Here is a 20,468-nt window from a genome sequence, read left to right as displayed (position 1 = left end):
TCAGGGAAGAGGGAGATAGGGTACAGAGAGGGAATTATTTTGTTTTTTTTGCCTTTTTTTTTTTTCTTTTTTTTTTTAGGACAGACTCTGAGAACCGAAGGATTTGCACAAGTGAACTTGAAAACTGCTGCACACTGAAGCCTCAGACATGAGTTACTGAGTTACTGCCTATGGAGCCAGAGACTTGAGTTTTAAACTTTGGGCAGCTGCTTGCAGATTTTGTATTGAGCCCAAACCCACTTAGGAAATGAAGTCCCCTCCATGGCTTTATGTTTCACACACCTTGTTTTTTGGAATTCAGACTTTTTTTTAACTTCATTTGATCAGAAAAAGGATCCTGGTTCTTATGGAAAGCACAAAGATAACAATCACTGTGTGACTGCAGGAGCTATTTGTATCCCTTATGTTAGGTGAAAGTGTGACCTTTTTTGGGGGGCGTGTGCTGGAGTGGAAACTGTGGTGCATGACAGGTATTATGTAGCTCTTCCCGAGCTTAGGCTGTGATTAGTTTTCCGAAACTCGTATCCCCATCGACTGAGAGACTGAGCATGCTGACACCGCACCATTTGAAGTGACATCACAACCGACCCTGATGCTCCCCAGTGTGACTGCTGCCCCTTATACACACCCACACACACACACACACACACACAGAGTCTCACACTCTCTTTCTGTCTCTGGTCTGTCGATTATGTTAATTGAGTCGCTCTTGAACTGGGAGCACAGTAAATGAAATTGACCATCTCTGGAGTCCAAACAGCTGGGCCTGCAGATTAGTTAAATGTCTATTTATTCAAAGGATATGTCTCTCTCTCTCTCTCTCTCTCTCTCTCTCTCTCTCTCTCTCTCTCTCTCTCTCTCTCTCTCTCTCTTTCTCACTCTCTCTCTCTGTCCACCCCCCTGGCCCTCAGAGTTTCCTGTAACATTAATATGCTGTGTTTTCTAAAGCCCCGTCTCTGGCCGTGGCGAGGGGTAATCAGTTAACCTGATTATGCGGCTGATGAAATTAAATCATTTCAGTAAGTGAAAATAATAAGATGAGTGATAAGAGGGGAGGATATACTCATGATAACTGTTACAGCCTCAGCTGTAGCTGAGTCCTCTCTGTGACAGCGTTCTACGATAGAGTCGTAATAAAAGGCACTGCCACTTTACCGTGACTCTGTGAGCAGATCTGACACGCTCCTGAAAACATACTTCTGATGGGCCTGTTGGTCCGTTGGTCCCGTGTTTGCTTTTAGACAGCTGTACTTGAGGATCTGAAGTTTCTGACCATCTGGTTGATGCGGTTAACGATAAAAATCAGTATTGCTGTTTGATCTACGTTAACGATGACATCAATACACGAGAGATAAGTCAGTGCTGCTGGCAGCGTCGTAGGACTGTAACCACATGAACCACAGGTGTACGGGTCCGTTTGGGTGTGCCTCAAAATCCACTGACCAGATTAAAGGCTTTGCACCTGTTGCTTGTGTAATGGCATTAAATGGCAAACCACTATTAAAGACAATTACCATTAATGACTGACCCCCCCCCCCCCTTTGCCCCCATTCTTCCCCCCTTTTTTTTTTTTTTTTGTCAAAATCAGCCAGCCAGATATGGAGGGCAGGTGTGGGAACAGCAAGTACAGTCCGCCACAGGCTGCTGGACATTTAAATACAGACCCAGCTGTCAACCGAAAGCGGTTGCCACATGCAAAACCGTCACCCTCTCTCCAGTTCTTATCATCTTAACAGCATTATTATCAGAACAGTTTAACAGTCTCTCTGCCAAGCTAGGGGTCAACCATTGCAGCTGCCCAGATGTCAAACCTCAACAAAGCACCATACTGTAATTGCACTTCAGCGTGTGTTATTGAAGTAGGGATGGGGACATGCAAAATGGTTTTTTTTTTTTCAAAAAAAAAAAAAAAAATGGAGTCGAGACAAGTGAGGAGAATCAGAATGGTACTCCAAATAGGCAGCAGGGATGCACTTTCCAAACCAAAACGATCTCGTTTAGCAGCTGAGGGATGGTGAGGTATTTTTAGGCTAATATATGTTTCGTTTGAAAGCCCTCCAATTAAGTCTGTTCGTGCTGAGCAATGCATTACAGTGTTTTTTTTTTTTTTTCGAAGTCTCAACCGTGGGCAAGGGCAACGTCTCATTCTGCCAACTTCACTAGAGCAGGCCCAGACAGGCCAGCCAATAGTGATCCTCTCGCATCAAGACACTGAGAGGCCCCTCCGGAGAGAGAGAGAGAGAGAGAGAGAGAGAGAGAGAGAGAGAGAAACATTGAGCCGTGCAATTGAGCGATCAGAGTTGATTTGATTAGCTCTGAGGATTTGCCATAACGGAAAGCTCGAGCATCTCGCCAGCACGAACACAAATGGAATTGCTGGCAGAGCCTGAGGGGAGGTGCCTGCAGGGGCCGCAGTGCGAAGCCAAGCTTTCTGATTGGCTGCTTCCTGTCCTTTCTTCCGTCGCGCTCGCTGACCCTCTACCAACTCTACACATCTTTAGCTTTGCCTCACAGGTTCTGTCCACATCTGCAAGGGAAATTCTTATTGATGCTGTACCTTCAGGAAAACGCATACACGCGTCATAATGTTCGTGCAGGGCCGTCTCTGGTGCTTGCTGTATTATTCATAATGTCACCAGTGCTTGGTTCTCAGTTCCTTTATTAGAGCTTTTGTGCTACCGTTCCTCCTGTCAGTAATGACATTGTTATTACTCTAATTCTCTACCTCACTCCCCTCGTTCAACCCATATTTGCCCAGTGCTTAATATGTGTCAGTTATGGTGTTTTAATTGCCCTGACACGTTCACACTTGTGCTCCTTGTATGCCTCGACTCTAGACTCCTCCACACGTACATCTCTCCCTGATCCTGCCATTTGCCAGCTTTAATTAAACTCAAATGGAATTACTCATAGTGTGTTTGAGGCTTATCGTGTGTGGTTATGAGAGATCATTCTCAGCGACGGTGAAGATTATCTGGTCTGAATCACAGTTGAGAGCAGTAAGTCGGGGGAGGCTTGCCGAAGGTGTGGAGAACGGTACCATTCGAAAGGTCTGTGGATTGAAGGGAAGCACAGGCTGGCACTGTTCAGTATCAGGTCGAATTCGGGCCTATCTGGAGCTTTGACATAGAGATGTGAATTCCAAACAGAGTGAGGTAAAGTATATGTGCAGTGGTTCCAAGAAAAAGATGACCTTTAACATAATTACTATATGAAGGCAAAAATGAAATACAAACATACATGCAAGGCTGAGAGAGTAATCCTATGTGAAAATAGCCCTTCGAGTATGAAGGCACCATGGATTGGTAGTGCTTTCAAAGCTTAGATGGTATATTGACGTTTACCACTGGACTGCTAAAATAAATGAGAGTTACATCACTAAAATTCCAAACTTAGAGTTGTGCTTATTTGTGTGAATTGTACGTAAATCATGAGTATATTTAAAGATGCATTCGCAAAAAGTAATGTGTTAACAAAGCACACAAGTCAAATTGTTACATTGCATTTTTACAGCCGTGTACCATGGTGAATGCTTCAGTTGTAGAAAAAGACTGAAGTAGAGAGAGGAGAAAAGAAGGGGAGAATGCAGGATGTGTAGTCATAAATTCATGAGAGGTCCCACAGGGATTAACTGCACAGAGATGAAACAGCAGCATTGGTTAAAAATCGATAGGGAATTTTGAGCATAAAGCTTAAACAGCAATGCCCTCATTCAGCAACGAAATATTTATCTCATGAAGGAGCCAAACATGTTTGGCCCAGCCTCAGTCTTGCTCTCTCTCACTCTCTCTCTCTCGTTCTCTCTCTCTCTCTCTCTCTCTCGTTCTCTCTCTCTCTCTCTCTCTCTCGCTCTCGCTCTCTCTCTTATCGACTTTCCATTCAATATACAACATCTCTGAGTCATACCCAGGCCCAGAAATTATGCCAGTGCACGTGAGGTCAAAGGCGACCTTCACTTGCCCAGATTGGCCAAGTGCGTGCCCCCGGGTCAAGGCCGCAGGGTTCTGGTCCCATTGTGTAGTGCCCACAGGTTGTCAGCAGGGGTGTGACTCGTGCCTGCACCAAAGAAAGTGAGGTCAACAGGGCAACAAGAACACCAAAGGACCCCCCCCCCCCCCCCAACATGGTCCTGTTTGCCTTTGTTTACTAAAGCGACAAAAGAGAGAGAGAGAAAGCGCTTTTTAATTGGAGCCTTTGCTAACTTAAGTTCCACTACATTAAAGAGAAAGGTTATCAGATGTCTTGTTACTACTCCTCTGAAGTCTTTTAAATTCTGGTGGTGAGATTTCCTAGCCTGTTTGAATGTTTGTTTGTGTTTGTGTGTTTTCGATGGTCTCTTTGGATAGGCTCAGGTCTGTAAGCCACTTAGATTTGAAGAGGAATCAGAGTTAAATGTCAGCTGCTTTTTCCTGATGCTAATCGTCATGCGATTGTTGTTGTCCATCCCTAAAACACGAGGAGTCTGACTGCTCCAGCTCAGGGAGCATTTTACTGGCTTATCAAGATGATCCCAAAGAGGTCTGATTGGTTTATCGAGATTATCCATCTTCCCAAGCCTCATGTAATCCAAACCATGGTGAGGTAGAGCTCTCTGCTGTTGAAGGAGAGGAGTATCCTTTGAGAGATGCGTAGATTAGGCGACCCAGACGCAGAACAAGGCAGCGATTCCATTGTACACCTCGGCCATTCACAAAGCCAAGCCAGAGGCAGATGGATGGTGACTACTGTTGTTAAACATTTGGGTTCAGTGTCTGATGCAGTCAAACAGTGTCTGGCTTCGGCGGAGTTGGTGCATTTCAGCAATGGATGAATCGCTGGCTTGTTGGCACGGCGTTAAACATGGCTCATTGTGTTGGCACACCGCTAAATAATTACCTATAGACGCACTAATTACTTTTTTGTCTAATTAGTGAAATCCTGACTATAGAAGAGAGGTGAACATGTGGTGACCTGTGATTTTCACAGAGCAAAAAAGCAGATTCTCGTGTTTAAACCCCTTTGAATGGTTTTGTTCAGTGTTTTGCCCTCTCTTTGTTCTTCTCTGCTGTATCCAACTACACCCTGTCACGTTCCGCGCAGGACGCAAACTAACTGAGTCTTTGCTTCTTTTCCTCCCACAGAGGACCTGCTTCCCCCAGGCTTTCCCAACATTGACATGGGTCCTCAGCTGAAGGTAGTGGAGCGCACTCGTACGGCCACCATGCTCTGTGCCGCTAGTGGCAACCCTGACCCAGAAATCACCTGGTTCAAAGACTTCCTGCCCATAGACCCCGGCACAAGTAACGGACGAATCAAACAGCTGCGATCAGGTAAGAAACTCCGTCACCGTGTCGGCCATACTGCTCATAACCTCTCACTGATTTTTTTTTCTTTTTTTTTTTACTTTTGCTTTCCAGGTTTCAGCTCGAACACACACACATGTTAGTTTTCTATGCTCTTGCTTGCTTGCAAAAAAATCCAAACTTCAGTTTTAACTCGGTTGATATTGTACAGACATATTGACGCTGTGTCAGAGGAAGAGCTTAGTCCAAAATTGGTAGTTTAAGCTTCTGTAAATGTCTGTTTCAAGCCGATGAAGTGTTATTGAAAGACCTAGGAGGACCTAGCCTAATTATATACCTCATTAATTCCAGGCATCTAGCTGCTGCAGACTGATGTTTTTGGTCAATGATTTGTTACCACCAGAAAAAAAAAAAAGGAATCCAATAAATAGTGGTTTGAATTTGAATTTTTTTTTTTTTTTATGTGAACTGGAGTGAACAGTTTGTTCTGTGATATTTGCTTTAAACGTGCAGCTTCTGCTAGCCACGAACACCCATCAGCCTCTTGTCCTCCTAGTGCTTACCATTTAGACATTTTGTCGCATACAATTCAGTGTAAATAAAGTATCACAGAAGCCAGAAAATCCCCCCGCCCTTTCACTTGGGGTTTGATACTTAGTGGCTCCTGCATTTGAATGATGTAAAACCTGAGTGCACCATTTCCCAGTGTTAATGGACAGGCTGGGCCCAGTGGGGGTATCACGTCGCCGTGTAGTACTTCGGCGTGTTGTGCCTGTGCGTAAATGCTTGACTTCCCCAGCCGAGGACAGGAAGTGAGCACGATGGAGGGATTCCGTGTAGAAAATGTTGAGCTTCTCCATTTGTTCAAGCCTCTGGAGCCTCCGTCAACCTTCATAAGTAATACACTGCCACGGAGCTCTATTGTCAGCAGAGTCCTAGGGCATCTGATGGAGTTTTGAAATTGAAATTTTTGTTTTTTTGGGTTTTTTTCCAGACCGAGCCAGAATGTTAACACAAAAGCGTCCCATTAATTGCCTGTGAGCTAGAACAAGTATCTAGCTTTTCTGTTGAATTGTGAATCTATTGATTCAGACATGGAACTCAGGTTAGAGCGAGACTGTGATATTGTCTTTTAGCTGTCCGCTGATTGTTGGTCTGACTGTCCACCATTTGTGTGTGTCCTTTGTCTTCCGTCACAACTCTTTTGTCCTAATTCAAATGTGTGTGTCTGCTTCTGAAGTATCTGGTTCTGTTTTATTATGTTCAATGTCTGTCTCTTGATGACGCATACGTTCACACACACACTGCCAGGAGAGCGATAAGTCCATACCTCAGTTTTTAATATTCCTCTCCTCTGTCAGTCATCTCTTGAACTACAGCTAATTAACAGACTCTGTGAACCCAACTGGGCAATATATAATATGTACTAATTTGATTGTATAAAAAAACAGCAATGTTTAAAGTAGTCAATGAAGTGCTTTGCTTAGCAATTTGCACCTAGACTGTATTAATTATCACTTAACCATAACCCAAAATTCTCAGAATATGTGCTTTAACATTTGAACCTTCTGTAATAACTTTGTTCCATGGAACATCTACCCCTGTATCACCCCTTAAGGCCCAGTCAGTTCTTGCATTGAATGGAATAAATCTGTCTTTCCCAATCCTGCCTGTGGAGGCCCACAGCACGGTGCATTTTAGATCTCCAGCGTCACCTGATCCAACTCATCATAAAGGTTAAATATCAAGCCCTTGATTCACTGGAGCAGATATGTTACAGCAGGAAGGGACGGCAGAGGTGCAGAGCTGTGGGTTTCCAGGAGCAGGACAGGGAGACTAAGCTGGCCAGACTGTTAGGAATAAAGGCCTTTTTAAAAATCTAACACCTGATGCTTTCTGTGTATCACACAGGCAAATGCACTAAGGTTTATTTGTCTAATGCAAAAATGACCCTTTGAAACGAATTTGATTGGAAAATGTTGAATGAAAATATTTAGCGTCTTGCCTTGTGACTAATTTTTGTTAAAGAAAATTTTGAGACACTCTGTACCTTTGGATACCCTTTCTAAACCCTCCTGGTCTCAAGGTGTAACGACAGTGACATGAAAGCAACCCTAAAGTCCGCTGTTCTGTTTTCCCTTTTTTTTCTTATCTTTTCTTTTTATTGTTTTTTTTTTTTAAACCATTTTCAGAAGCCTTTGGTAAGTGCCAGAATGAGTTCACAAGCTACCCTCTCTCCCCAAAGCAGATGGCATTTTAACTACTTCTAAAATGCATGCCTGTCCTTGTATTCCTCCTATCTCTCTCCTTCCCTCTCTTCTTTGTTTTTCTCTTCTTATCCCACTAACATGAATCATTGAAAAGCCCTTCATTTTCTCAAGAGAAGTCCTGGCTTTGGGAGAGTGTACAGTGAGTGTGTGTGTGTGTGTGTGTGCGCGCGCGCGCGTGTGTGTGTGTTTGTTTGTTTGTGTGTGTGTGTGCGTGTGTTTATATGTGTGTGCGCGCGTGTGCGTGTGTGTGTGTGTTAGTTCACACATTGAAACACACATTATGCCTACTGTTGTCTTGGTCTGTGTGCCAGAACTAGATTCCTCCACGGACTTGGCTTTAAGTTCTGGCCTCACAAATCCTCTAGTTGCGTAATAATAACTGGCAGGCACACGTCGGGCTGCCCTCTCCACACTACTCTTTGCAAAACACACCTACACAGCCTCTATGGGACCACATACCATAGAGCATGGCGTTCATCTTTGGCCTAACATGAGGGTCAATTACAACATCAGACAGACTGGTGTCAAAGACCTGCATAGTTCCTCGTCCCAGACAGGAAAGACGAAGAGAACTGCTTTTTGGCAGAACCTGCTGGTCACTTCTGTAGTGACCTGAGCTAGAACATCTTGTTCTAAGCAAATATTATTACAGAGCTGGAGTTGCACCTTGGTGCACCTCATTCAACACTGAGATAAAATTCCTTTAACACTCAGTCTCAGTCATGGGTCGATGTGTTTCTGCATCGTCCACATTTCATGTCTTGTTTTTTTTTTTCTTTCTTAAATATAGTTGACAGAACGTTTTTTTTCTGTTTAACAGATGTTTCTGTGAAACATTCTGAGAACAGAGTTGTGTACTCCCTCATTTTGTAAAAGGAGGAGTCAAGGAGAATTAAAAAAAAAAAAGAAAGGAAAAACATGATATTTGCTTTGGGGAGGCTCTGTACCTTTCAAAGAGAAGCTGTCTGTTGATCGGAGCCTATCCCAGCAGGCACTGGGATTTATACTGATGAGAAAAAGGTCTGTACCAATCCTCCTTCTGCTGCTATCATTTCCAGTCAAGCTGCTAAGTTTTAATCTCTATTCCAAGAACAGAGAGCAGGCAGCAAATTTGCAAGTAAGGTAGAGACGAAAGTTCAATATTGCCTGTTCCTCTCTTGAGAGGAAAACAAGATTTTAGGATCTTCCTTTTTTTTTCTTTCACTTTCTGGCATGCAGGTAGTGGTTTTCTTTTCTCAAATAAACCACGTTGTTGTTGTTGTTGTTGTTGTTTTTTCCGTAGTTTGAAGCTGTGACTACAGTCGTTAGCTTTTCATTTCGAGCGAGGCGTATTAAACTCGGTGATATATGGACCTTGTTCAGGTTTTGTGTCGGTAACCAACTCTCCAAACCTTCAGGCAATGCCCTGAGAGAAACACAGTCAGAAGAAAGGGGGGAGACGAATGGGGGAAAAGTCCCTGCCTTGGTTACACTTCCTTAGAGAGACTGCCTTCTCTTGATTGGCTTTCTCTATGGCACTGGCTTCTTGTTTTGGCTGTGGGCAGAGTTGGCCCAGAGGTGCCTCTTTGATTGATGGCTCTGCTGGCTTCAGAGAGGTAGAGTGAGAGGATGGAGAAGGGTGGAGTTCAATAGTTCACCCCACCCCCCCACCCCCCCGCCTCCTCCTCCTCCTTTTTACATCAAAGCACGGTACACCACACAAAGCCAAGAGCATATGTACAAGTAATATCACGCAACACTGCAGAAAAAGTTACACAAAATGGTTTCAGTAATGTCTTTGAAGGGGAGAGCGGAGTCTTGAGGGGCCACACTGTGTCGTATAAAGACAATATTGGCAGAGGAGCAGCGGCAGGTGCGTTGTGCGCCTCGCCGTCGGAGGCGTGCTATTTACTCTGCCTGTCCCCGAGGTGAGCAGTCCTCCAGGTACGGAGGGGAGGGGGGGCGGGGGTTGACATTTTCTCCTCAGTTTCCATGGTCTCAATCCTCAGGCCCTAGTGGCCATGATAGGAGAAAGTCTTTCAGCCCGCCTTTCTCTTAATGCTTGTATACCGCACAGAGATTCAATCTTTTAAAGACAAATATGCATAGAATGACAGATAGTTTTTGTGACTCTTTCTGTCTCTCTCTCTCTCTCTCACACACATACACACACAACCACATACACACATACATACACAATAACGTACATACACGATAACGTTGGTGTGTTCATGGCGGATATGTGCTGGGTTGGGAGTAAAGATGAGGTTTCTATGGAGACTCTGTAGTGAGGTCAATGCGGCCTTGCTGGGGCTAAAGACATGGCAGAAGGCCCAGTCTGTCCCATGCAGATGGGCAGCAGCTCCGGCCAGATTGTCCCCTTACCCCCTCCCTCCCTCTCACCCTCCTCCTCCTCCTCATCTATGAGGATTTTCAGACAGACATGCCACTCACAACAAATAACAAATCGCTGCTCTCCAAAATGCCCAAAGCCATAAGAGACCCAGGCAACTCTGGGTCAGGGTGATCCTCACAAATCTCTTTACTCTCCAATCCGACCATGTCACCTTTGCACAGGGCATGAGTTTATGGCCAGTATTGATGGAGAAGAATAATACGTGAGCCTGATATTTTTCATTGTCCCTGACCTTGGGCACCAGTTGCCCACAGAATATGTCCTGTATTGTCTGAGAAAAGAGACATTGTCTTTCTGGCACTGTCGCTCTCAGGCTTATGAAAAGAATCCTTTTCTCCTCTGCTTTGGATTCTGTGGCAGCTCAGTGTTCATCTCACCTCTCAGGCTTTTTTCAAAGTAATCGTTGCTTTCTGATGGAAATTTTCAACTACAAGTTGTTGCACTTTTTCTTTAACTACATTCCTCTTCTGTCCTTTCCACACCACTTTCTGATAGAGGAAATAAAAGCTACACAAAAGATTCTCACTTTACAAACCTGCTTTATTAACCTTTAAACTGAAACCTCTTACCTTAATCTAACTTCACCTAACCCTAACTAGTCCTTCCTAACCTTAACCTTAACCTTAACCTTAACCTTAACCTTCACCTTCACCTCCACCTTAACCTTAACCCTAACCCTAACCTTAACACTCAGGTGAAACAATTAAATAAAATTACAACTAAATCTTTTGCAGCCAAAAAAAAAAAAACTCGTAACTCTAACCCAACTCTAATACTTAACAGTCCTGATCCCTCTTCCTCTTCTTTTGCTTCCTCTAGACTTTCTAAAACGAGATAATAAAAAAAAGAACTCTAAATGTTTTGCCTGGTTACTGAAAAACCTCGCTATGGGATCAGAAAGTTCTCAGTCAGTGTTTGACCAGCCTCTGCATAATTTAGAGGACAACTCTGAACTGGTCATGCATCTGTATTGCCTGATGTTTAGAGAGCAGGACAAATATGAATAGTTCATGAAACACAGCTCTCTAGTTGTAAGCCTTTGTTGGTAACATACAGCTCTTTGCTGTTGCATATATCCTTTTCCTGCTTCTTCATAAATGAAGCTGTGCCCCCCCCCCCATTCAAAACACGTCCGCTATTCAGAGACGTGCATTATGAAAAGACAATAGACAGTGGAAATGCTAAGAAAGGCTACAACACAGCAGGTTCAGAAGCAGGCAAAACATCTTTCTGACCACAGCTATGACCTACCCACTGCTGGTGAACAAAGTAGCCCTCTGTCTCCAGCAAGAGAATAAAACAGCCATCTTGTCGCTATATGAATGGGGCTTTGGGCTTAAGCAGATACAGTACTCTGTTTTTCTGCTGTGTACAATTTACATATGTAAATACGAATTAATGTTATTATGCGCATATGTAAATGAGGGTCCAGCCTAGTTATTCACTATAGGGAAGGCCAGGACTGTCGTGTCAAGCACTGTTGAACTGACTACATTGACCCCTGATCTGGAGCTTTGTGCTGTAAAATGGGGCTTCTCCACTGGGCTGTCATTACCCTGTGGTACTCTCTATGGACATGACCTCTGGGTAGATCCCTGTCAGTCTACAGCAAGTTTGAGGGAGAGATGGAGAGAGAGAGGAGGGGGGGTCAAGGGAGGGGATGTTAGCAACTCTTGCCCACTCTCAGTCTCCGGAGTACTGAATTGAGACGAGGCAGAATAACTGAAGCGTTAATGGTTAGAGGCTCATTTAAATATGCAGTTTTGGGATTCAGCTATTTAGGAGACGTCCGTCTCTGGGCCCCTTGCTGTACCGATGCCCAGACTTACTGGACAAACACTGACTCTCTGCAGTGACCCCCCCCCCCGCCCCCCCCAGTCAAGTCAAGTCAACAGGAGAAAGCTTAGCCTGCATGACTTTAGCCCCCCCCTCCTGCTTATCCTCACTGCAGTCAGTTAGCACCATAAATAGAGCCAAAAGTGCAGGCTGCCTACTAGACCCATAAGCTTCATGCCCTTAATATGTGAGCACAGAGAGGGAGGGATAAGAGGAGAAACAGGACTGCCAGTCTCTAATATGTCCACTGGTCCTTCTCCAAACCAGCAGTGGGAGGTCTTTAAATTTTAATCAGTGAGTTGACTCTGATAAACTGATAACTAATATCCATTTGAGGCTCTACTGAACTAACCTTGACCGCATTTAACCTAAAACTAAACTGTTGTGTGTGTTTCATTTGTGTCTCTTACAGAGGGCACCCCTATCAAAGGTAAGGTACAAATATGACAAACATGATCATAACATCTCTCTAACCAATTGTAATCAGCTACTGCTAACTAATGACACCAGTGGACAACTCAGCTCTTTCCCCAGTGCAGCCAAATCAGCTTCTCTCTCTTCTCCCTGTTTAACCCTCCTTTCTCTGTCTCGTGTTCGTGTGTATGTTCTGTTCTGTTCTGTTCTGTTCCATACGTGTTAAATGTGCGTGGATGTGTCTGTGTATGTGTTTGTGTGTGTGTGTGTGTGTGTGTGTCTACAGCGTGTGAATTATCATGTGATAAGACCTGACAGAATGTGTAGGGTGTGGTAGTGTTTGTGTTTCGTCTGTGACATTTCCCACATTTAGAGAGTGGAGCGTTTTTGTATTCGATCAGAGATGCTTTCGCCAGACTAATGAGTTGCTGGGTAAACAGTTCAGCCAAACGGTTCCTGCGTCAGCCTTAATCTCCTCTCTGTACACCAGTCTTATGGCCTTTTCCCATATGCTAATGTGCTATGCTAAGGCCCCGTGAGGGCCAGTAAGAGACACACACAGGAGAGCTTGGTTAAATGGCATTTAATCTCATCCTAGTTTCTTTTTTTAAATCTCAGTGCCACTTTAAAAGATTTAAGAATAGTATCAGTCCACTGCGGCGTTTCCAAGATGGTCTTTGCCCCATCATAAGGTTTTGCTCCGAAAATAAATGACAACATTAGAGAGGATATCAAGGCTGAATGGAGTACGAAGAAACAATGGTTTAAAACAGTTTTTTTGTTTTGTTTTGTTTTGTTTTTTTAAACCATTAATGTGGACCTAACCAGAAAAGGTTATTTCATTTGTGAGATTCCTAAACTGCATATTTTTCCACCAGCATTAGCATATGCATTGAAATGTACCCAGAACAGAACAGGAGAGTCAAATGTATGATATGTAATTGTATAAAAGTGTCTTTTTTTCCCCAGGTTGATCAGGTAGGTGAATAAACTGTTGTTATAACCATATTATATTTTCAAGCTAAGGAGGGTGGGGGTTAGGGGATTGAATAGGGAAAGGAGTGGAATCTGTTGAATCCCAATCTGTTCATAAATCTATTGAATGATTTTGTCTTTGTTAATTATTCTGTGTTATGTTTCTTGGATTGTACAATATTTAGCATTGGTTCAGTTGAATGATTTATCTACCGTGATTAATACTACATAAACATATATTATATGTATATCTAATCCTTTATTGACCTTGTGAATTCAAAGAGGAGTATTAATGGCATAGAGAAGGCAGTAAAGCCCTTACACCCTAACAGCACTCTCTCGTTTTTTAGTTTGCATGCAATAATAAGAGTTTTTTTATCCGGGGAAAAAAAGAGACTGCCCGTAAATCATATTGTTGCACACAAAAGTGAGCGTGACTTATGAACTTCACATCTGCATAATGAGATTAGCAACCCAGAGGGGAGATTTCCTTCCAGCTTCCAGTGGGTAGAGAGAAGTCCAGGCTGTGGCAGACACTGTGGGGCCGGAACATCAGTGGTGTGTGTGAGCCGCTCCCTCTGAGGAGGTGCTCGGGAACAGGCGGAGAAGCGCGAGGGCAGGGACACACCTGAGAAGGCAGATCAAACTCCGCTTTTCAAAAAGGGTTTTCAAAATGGCAAACAGTAGACTGAAACTCAACTGGAGAGCAAAATATACACTCTCCATCATTTATATATGAATAGAGGGATTTTTATAGGTCACACATTTTCTAGCTGCTGACGCTATGGGCCAGTGTTGCATTTTGGGGAGTAGTTTCCGAAGTTTTGGATTTGCAGAATTGTAAACTTTGCGTACCACGCTGCAATTACTATATAAATCGCGGGACAAGGTTTCTACACAGTATATTTTTGCCATGCAACTAATTATGCTTGGGGAGAGTGTTCAGTGTTTTGACATATGGTAATGCTAGTTCTCACTGTGCTTATGCATTCAGAGATCTGAATATGGAATATAAGGCGGCTCCATAGCCGAGACCACGGCTTGAGGGTGTTGCGGTGTACAGCGCTGTCCGACAACGCTGACCGGCCTTAGGTTAAGCCACGGGCTCAGGGCACGGATCATTGCCGTCCTTATGAGAGCATTACAAGCTAACAGATGGAAGTTGACAACAATTGCGTTACGTCTGGGGACCCATGCTGGTTCTATCACATTAAACGACCTTGGCGCCAAGTCCACGCGTCCCCCTTTGACAGCAGAGAGAGGACGCCAGCTCTTACCTTGACTGTTATTTCTCCTCAACTCTCAGTTTCTTTTCTTTTCCTTTTTTTTTTTGAAGGAAAAATCCCTCCTTCTTTAAACTGGTCGCATTGAGCTGGATTTTTTTTTTAGAGAAGGGTGAGGAAAACTAGGAGGTGGAAATAAGAGAGAAATAAAATGAACCATCCACCCCCCCCCCCATCCTCCCCCCGCGTTCTCTAATCAGTTCTGCCTTTTGCCTAAGAGACGAAAAAATAGTCGCGCAGTTGATTCTGTAAACCTAATCAATCAGCTTCTGCAAGCATCCCGCTAATTGAATTACACTGACGGGGACTGGAGGTGCATGGCCAAGCATGGATGGGTTGCCTTTGGCCATGGGTTGTGTCTAGGATTAATCAAGCGTGTGCCAACGTCCTCCAATTTTCCCTCCCGTAGCCCCTTCTTGTATACTGCCATCAGTCGCAAACCCGAACAGACAGCTGCGTGTTTGCTCCCGGGCGTGCCTTGCCACCCTCGTGCAGTTTCACACCTGGGCTGTCAGACTCCACGCTCCGTTAGGCCCACTTCCAGGTGCCACCGAAGCAGACAGCCAGTTCTGTATGCCCTCTGACACCCACTCCTCCTCAAACGCTCTTCAAAACGCCTGGGGACGCAAAGCGGCTGCTTACCCACCTAGAGCCATGATTACAGACTCAAGTGAAAAGAACACAGTTCGTTTCCGACCGCAAAGAGCACTTTTGCTCTCTTCGTGGGCAGACGTATCCAAGATGTGTGGGGTTTTTGGGGGTGTTTTTTACTGTATTATTTCTGAAAAAAAGTTCTCCCTTTCAGTTTTGTGTTGTGTTGTCTGGATCATGTGGAGGCCATTGCCTTTGACACTGCCTCAATCTGCTACCAGCAGTGTTCTTGTCCTAATGACTACATTATCATAACGCTGCCACACAAATATATATTTAAAGCACGTCTCTCTCCCTCTCTCTCTCTCTCTCTCTCTCTCTCTCTCTTTCTCGCTTTCTCTCACTCTCTCTCTCTCTCTCTCTCTCTCTCTCTGTCTCTCTCTCTCTTCGAATGCAATCAGAATCTTTTATTATCTTTGTTATTGTTCTGTTTGTGATAATGGCACACAGCTGGAGGGTCTGTGTCTCTTCGTCTGCTTAGAATATTTGTGGGTGTGTGTGTGTGTGTGTGTGTGTGTGTGTGTGTGTGTGCTTGCTATGAGTATAGTACAAGCATTAAAGTTTATCTCAAAGAAATACCACATGCCTTTTTTATCGTGTGGCACGCTATGTGGCAACACAGGACTTTGAGCAGATTGCCACTCACTGGAGCAAGATAATTTTCTTGCTTTCATTATTTCTCTCTCAGTGGAAGGCAGCGTGCAATGCCATTGGCCACAAAGTCTCTGAGAAGCCACAGGCAGCCAGAACCATGGGATTTCAAAACGCAATTACATTCATACATAACGAATAATAATTATAAAAAAAAAAAAAAAGAAAAAGAAAACTTTTTGGGTGTCCATAAAAACTGTTTATTTAGGTTCCAACATGGTCAACAGTGTTTAGAGGCTGTAGTCATTAAATACTTTCAACTGGGGCCAGTGACTTTGTTAGATATATATTTAAAGTAGACAAAAGACATGGGAATGTTTGGGGGGGGGGGGGGGAGTGGGCGGGCAGAAGTGAACGGCAACTCATTTGAATGAAAATCATGCTCATTGTGTCCAATACCAAAGTCCTCTGACTTGAGTGGCACACAACGTTTAGCCCGGAGAAAGAAAAGCTAGTAAGATATATGAAAAAAGTCAGCCGCCCAAGACCTTAATTAACTTTGTGGGTGCTGTTCCGTTTCTGTTCTGCCACACGATGATGATAAAGAGGCTGACAGATAGAGAAGACAACGTGAAATGAAATAAAATGAAATGAAATAGGAAGATCAACCCCATTTTCCAAACTCAGAGATTCTCTATGTACTTTAGATCTACTCTTTTGGGAGGGGGCGGGGTGGATATGCTAATGCGTAATGAAGTCAGAGGAGACTCACTTGCCAGTTGGTAACGCTTTTAGTAGAAATTCACCTAAAATAGTGTAAGAGAAAGGAGGGGGAAAATGGTCAAAGTCCTCATCAAAAATTATCCTGTATTCAGCAGCTGTTGGTGGGATTTTAATTAACTGGCATTTAATTAATTTGGCTTTATCATTGGTGAGTCCTGAAAAGGTTTCATTTTTTTTTTCCCCTTCACGATCAATATGGCTTCTGACACACTGGCTGGCATGCAGTTGATTAAGGGTGGATAAGATTTTTTTTTTTTTCAATTTTCTTAGGCTGGCCATAAGGATGAGATCAGCTGAGAAAAGAAGTAAAAAAAATAGATTTTCTCGCTTGAGCTGCATGTCTTGGGTTTTATAACGCTAGCTCCAGACCCCCTCTCCAACCCTGTCAGACACACACACAGACACACACCTACACACACACACACCCTGCACCAGAGGAGACTTCAAAACATGCTCCAATCCTCCCATGAGGGCACTTTTCGAAGCACACATCAAAAAAAGCCAAAGCTGCACCCGTTCTCCACAAGCATCTAGCAACCCACCTGCCCACCTGCAGGCCCACGTTTCTAATTGTAGCGCTGAGACGCAATTGGGGTCCGACACCCCAACGGTAGGCTGGAATGATTAAAGCCGTGACAGGGAGAGACAGAAAAAGGAGGATGAATCATTTTTTGGAGGGAGAGTTCTTCTCCAGATAAGAGTAGTTCTGAAACTAGTTCCAGATTAGGAATTTTGAATCAGACTTCAATGCGACATTCAACATATAGTTCCGTACCTCCAGCGCCACCTGTCTGAGCTCTGGTTTGTAATGACGCTATAGGGCTTGTGTGGAGACCTGACTTAGATTGAATGTGTTGGTGTTTAGGTTGGTGCAAAAGTGAAATGACTGGTAGCGGTTTTGGGTGGTGTTTGGGGGGGGGGGGGGGGTTCATACAGAAACAGTGTACTAATGTGTCTGGCCTGGAGTGGAATTGCTGCCATCTGTCTTCTGGTCGGGGAGAGACAGCGCTCTGCCCGTATGTCCGACCATGGCACAAATCCTAATGATATTATCATACACTGAGTGTGTGCAATGAGCAGGGTTAGGGAGGAAAGACTCGTAGAGCAATTGTTGTGCTTTGAGCTGGTCGTGCTCCGTTTCTAAGCCTCACACACTGACCTGTTCACGGATAGGCAGTGTTTTAGATTCCGGCAACTTCTTTCATTCTTTATGCATATAGGCCATGGCTGTGAATGATCTCCCTGATGACATAAACTAGAATTTCTTTTTTTTTTCTTTTTTTTTTCTCAGTTTTCAGTCTCAGAATTTCAAATAATTCATGCCGTGGGATCTAAGTGTCTTGCCACATTTGGATATGAACTAATAGCCTGCTGGCTTCCAGCCTGGCCTTAACCCCACTCTCCCTCTGGGACTGCGGGCTGGTTCTCCCTCAGTCAAACATCTACCCACACTTTTACATAGTGACTAGTAGAGCTGATTGATGGAATTTAATGGGAATAGTGCAGAGGAGCACGCTGCTAGCAGTTTCCTTCCACTCACATATGATTGAAGACATAGTGGGACATATTTAGCCCAGATGTTTCCTCAGTGAACTGCGTGTGCTGTGATGGATAGACCCCGTCCTGGAGTTGTTACTCTTTGACCACAATTTTTGAACCTGCTTTCAGACGGAAAAAAAAATGATTCTGACAGTCTTGTCACAATCAGATCGCTCATATTTCTCATCATCTCCTTTTCTCTCTTTCTCTCTCTCTCTCTCTCTCTGTCCTTCTCCCTCCATCTGTTTGGGGCGTTTTCTCTCACAGGTGCCCTGCAGATTGAGAACACTGAGGAGACAGACCAAGGGAAGTATGAGTGTGTGGCGTCTAATGTGGAAGGCGTCCGCTACTCTTCCTCTGCCAACCTGTATGTGAGAGGTAGGGAGCCACGCGGTCCGGGAACCCAGTAAAACTGCCAGATTTTCACTATTAAAACCCACACACTAGTTCCAGTTTCTCCAAATTCTGTGTCTCTAAATATCCAAATAATGTCCATTCAGATAAATGCAAATTATAATATAGCGTAATATAGCATATAATATAGCATATAATATGTCTTACTGTCGCTGGTAATATATAAGATATATTAGCACTACCTCTGAGCCATTTCAGTTCAGAGTGCTGTCTGTCGGAGACAATGCAATAGACAATAATAACTAACTATTCTTCTGTCAGAAAGAGAAGAACACTCAGCATGATTAGCGTTCTGTGATACTGATATGATTATTATTTTTCATAAAGGACTTGCCCTTGAAAATAGGTGAGTGTTTCATAGTTACACAATGAAGAGACATGGGATTGAATATGTACAGAAGTTGCCCCAATAACAGCACACCAAAGTACCCATGTAAAGGCTAAGCAAACTGGAGTGTTTCTATCCAAGATTCACTTATGCCTCAGAATTCCTTCTCAAAGCTTTCAGTGATACAAGTATAATGAATGTGGTGTCTCCCAAGCGTATCCAGAGAAACAGAGGTCATATAAAGGTCATTTTTAAATCCCCCCCACCCAAAAAAAAAAAAAAAAAAAAAAACTCCCGGAGTTTTCTCTCATCAATAAAGTTTTCAGGTATGGGAAGATGATGGTAAGTCTGATTTTGATTGGCTGATCATACAAACCAATCAAAATATTCAAACCGCTTTGTGTGAAAAAATCAAAAAGGTAAAACCTGAACACAAAAATTAGAATGTTTTGATTTACCAGCAACTCTGCGTGTATATCATATTTCAGATCCCATACACAAAGACGGTGTTTTCATATTTATGACTTGTGCTTTCGGTTTAAATTCGCATATGCAAATACTTCTTAAGATAGAATGTTTCCATCTTAAAATGAATTGCAGAAATATTTTAAGGTACAAATAATGTAATACAGAAAGTAGATGACAATAATATGATTGATCATCTAATATCATACAAGGCCTATAGAGTTTTATGAGTACTGTGTAGTTCTTCATGTCTAACTGTAAAAGACAATGATTTCCCTACAAGTTGACATTAATACATTGAGACAGATGCATTTTAGACATGTAATATTTATTTTGTGTAATACTTAAAAAAAGAGAGAGAAAGAGAAGGACTTCCTATATCTGCTGAGTTTGTACCCACTGTGCACTAAATAACTTTGTTCCCAATAAATTATTTAGTTGCTTTTCATTATAAAATGGGTCAGGAGGCTGTCTCTTCTTTGTAGTTTTTTATTATTACATCAGCTGAATAGACTCCTTATCAGCAAGTACAAATAACAGTGATGCAACACTGTCACCCTCTCTGGTGATGCTTCCCTTTTCTCCAATTACAGCCTTAGTGTTGTACCAGTCAGTCAGGGAATACTTTAAGTCTGCATTGGCCTTTGGTGTTACTAATACAATAAATCAGCATCAGCCCTCAGCATGAGACAACATCCCACTATGAATTCCTAAGGAGTTCTAAAAAATTTTTATGAAATGATCAGAGAGCATTTTTGAAACTTGGAACAGCAGGGAAAGTTCATAGACTATTACCTTAGTCCCTCAGATGACTGTAGAGGAGGTTTTAAATGCTCCAATTGCCATGTATTTTTTAGCCATTTAGAAATCAGCTTCTGTTGTGCTTATATATTGTATCAAGATTCTATCATGTCACATTTTTTTGTTGTTTTCAAAGCCTGATTCTGGTATTTGGTGTAAACAGATGTGTTTTGTTCTCAAAAAAAAAAAAACTGCACATGAAATTAGCAGCTACAGTGAGAGATTAACCAGTACCACTTTTGCAAAACTAAACTGAATGAGACTGCAGATGCAGGTCTGTATACAGATAACTGCTATTGAATTGGAACACTGGGGATTTATGATGGCGTGACTTTTAAAAATCAGTATCCGCAATTGTAGCTGCTAACTTTTAACACAAATTATGTCTTTTTTATTGGCTGTTTTGGTTTGTTTTCATTTCCGTTTTGGGTTGTTTCATTG

The 20,468-nt window shown here is 43.1% G+C and overlaps 1 protein-coding gene across 1 annotated transcript in view; it reads left to right on the top strand.

The window, feature by feature from the left end:
* Positions 1–20,468, top strand: part of ptprsa (protein tyrosine phosphatase receptor type Sa) — a 102,525-nt gene that overhangs the window by 20,606 nt on the left and 61,451 nt on the right. The window contains exons 4-7 of the mRNA XM_030791177.1: positions 5,121–5,309; positions 7,475–7,483; positions 12,196–12,213; positions 18,287–18,397. Coding sequence (XP_030647037.1) covers positions 5,121–5,309; positions 7,475–7,483; positions 12,196–12,213; positions 18,287–18,397 — 327 coding nt within the window. The remainder of the gene's footprint in view (positions 1–5,120; positions 5,310–7,474; positions 7,484–12,195; positions 12,214–18,286; positions 18,398–20,468) is intronic.

This window comes from Chanos chanos, chromosome 14 (genome assembly GCF_902362185.1).
Source record: "Chanos chanos chromosome 14, fChaCha1.1, whole genome shotgun sequence".
In the NCBI taxonomy this organism is placed as follows: Eukaryota; Metazoa; Chordata; class Actinopteri; order Gonorynchiformes; family Chanidae; genus Chanos; species Chanos chanos.
This window is presented reverse-complemented; position numbering and strand designations above follow the sequence as displayed.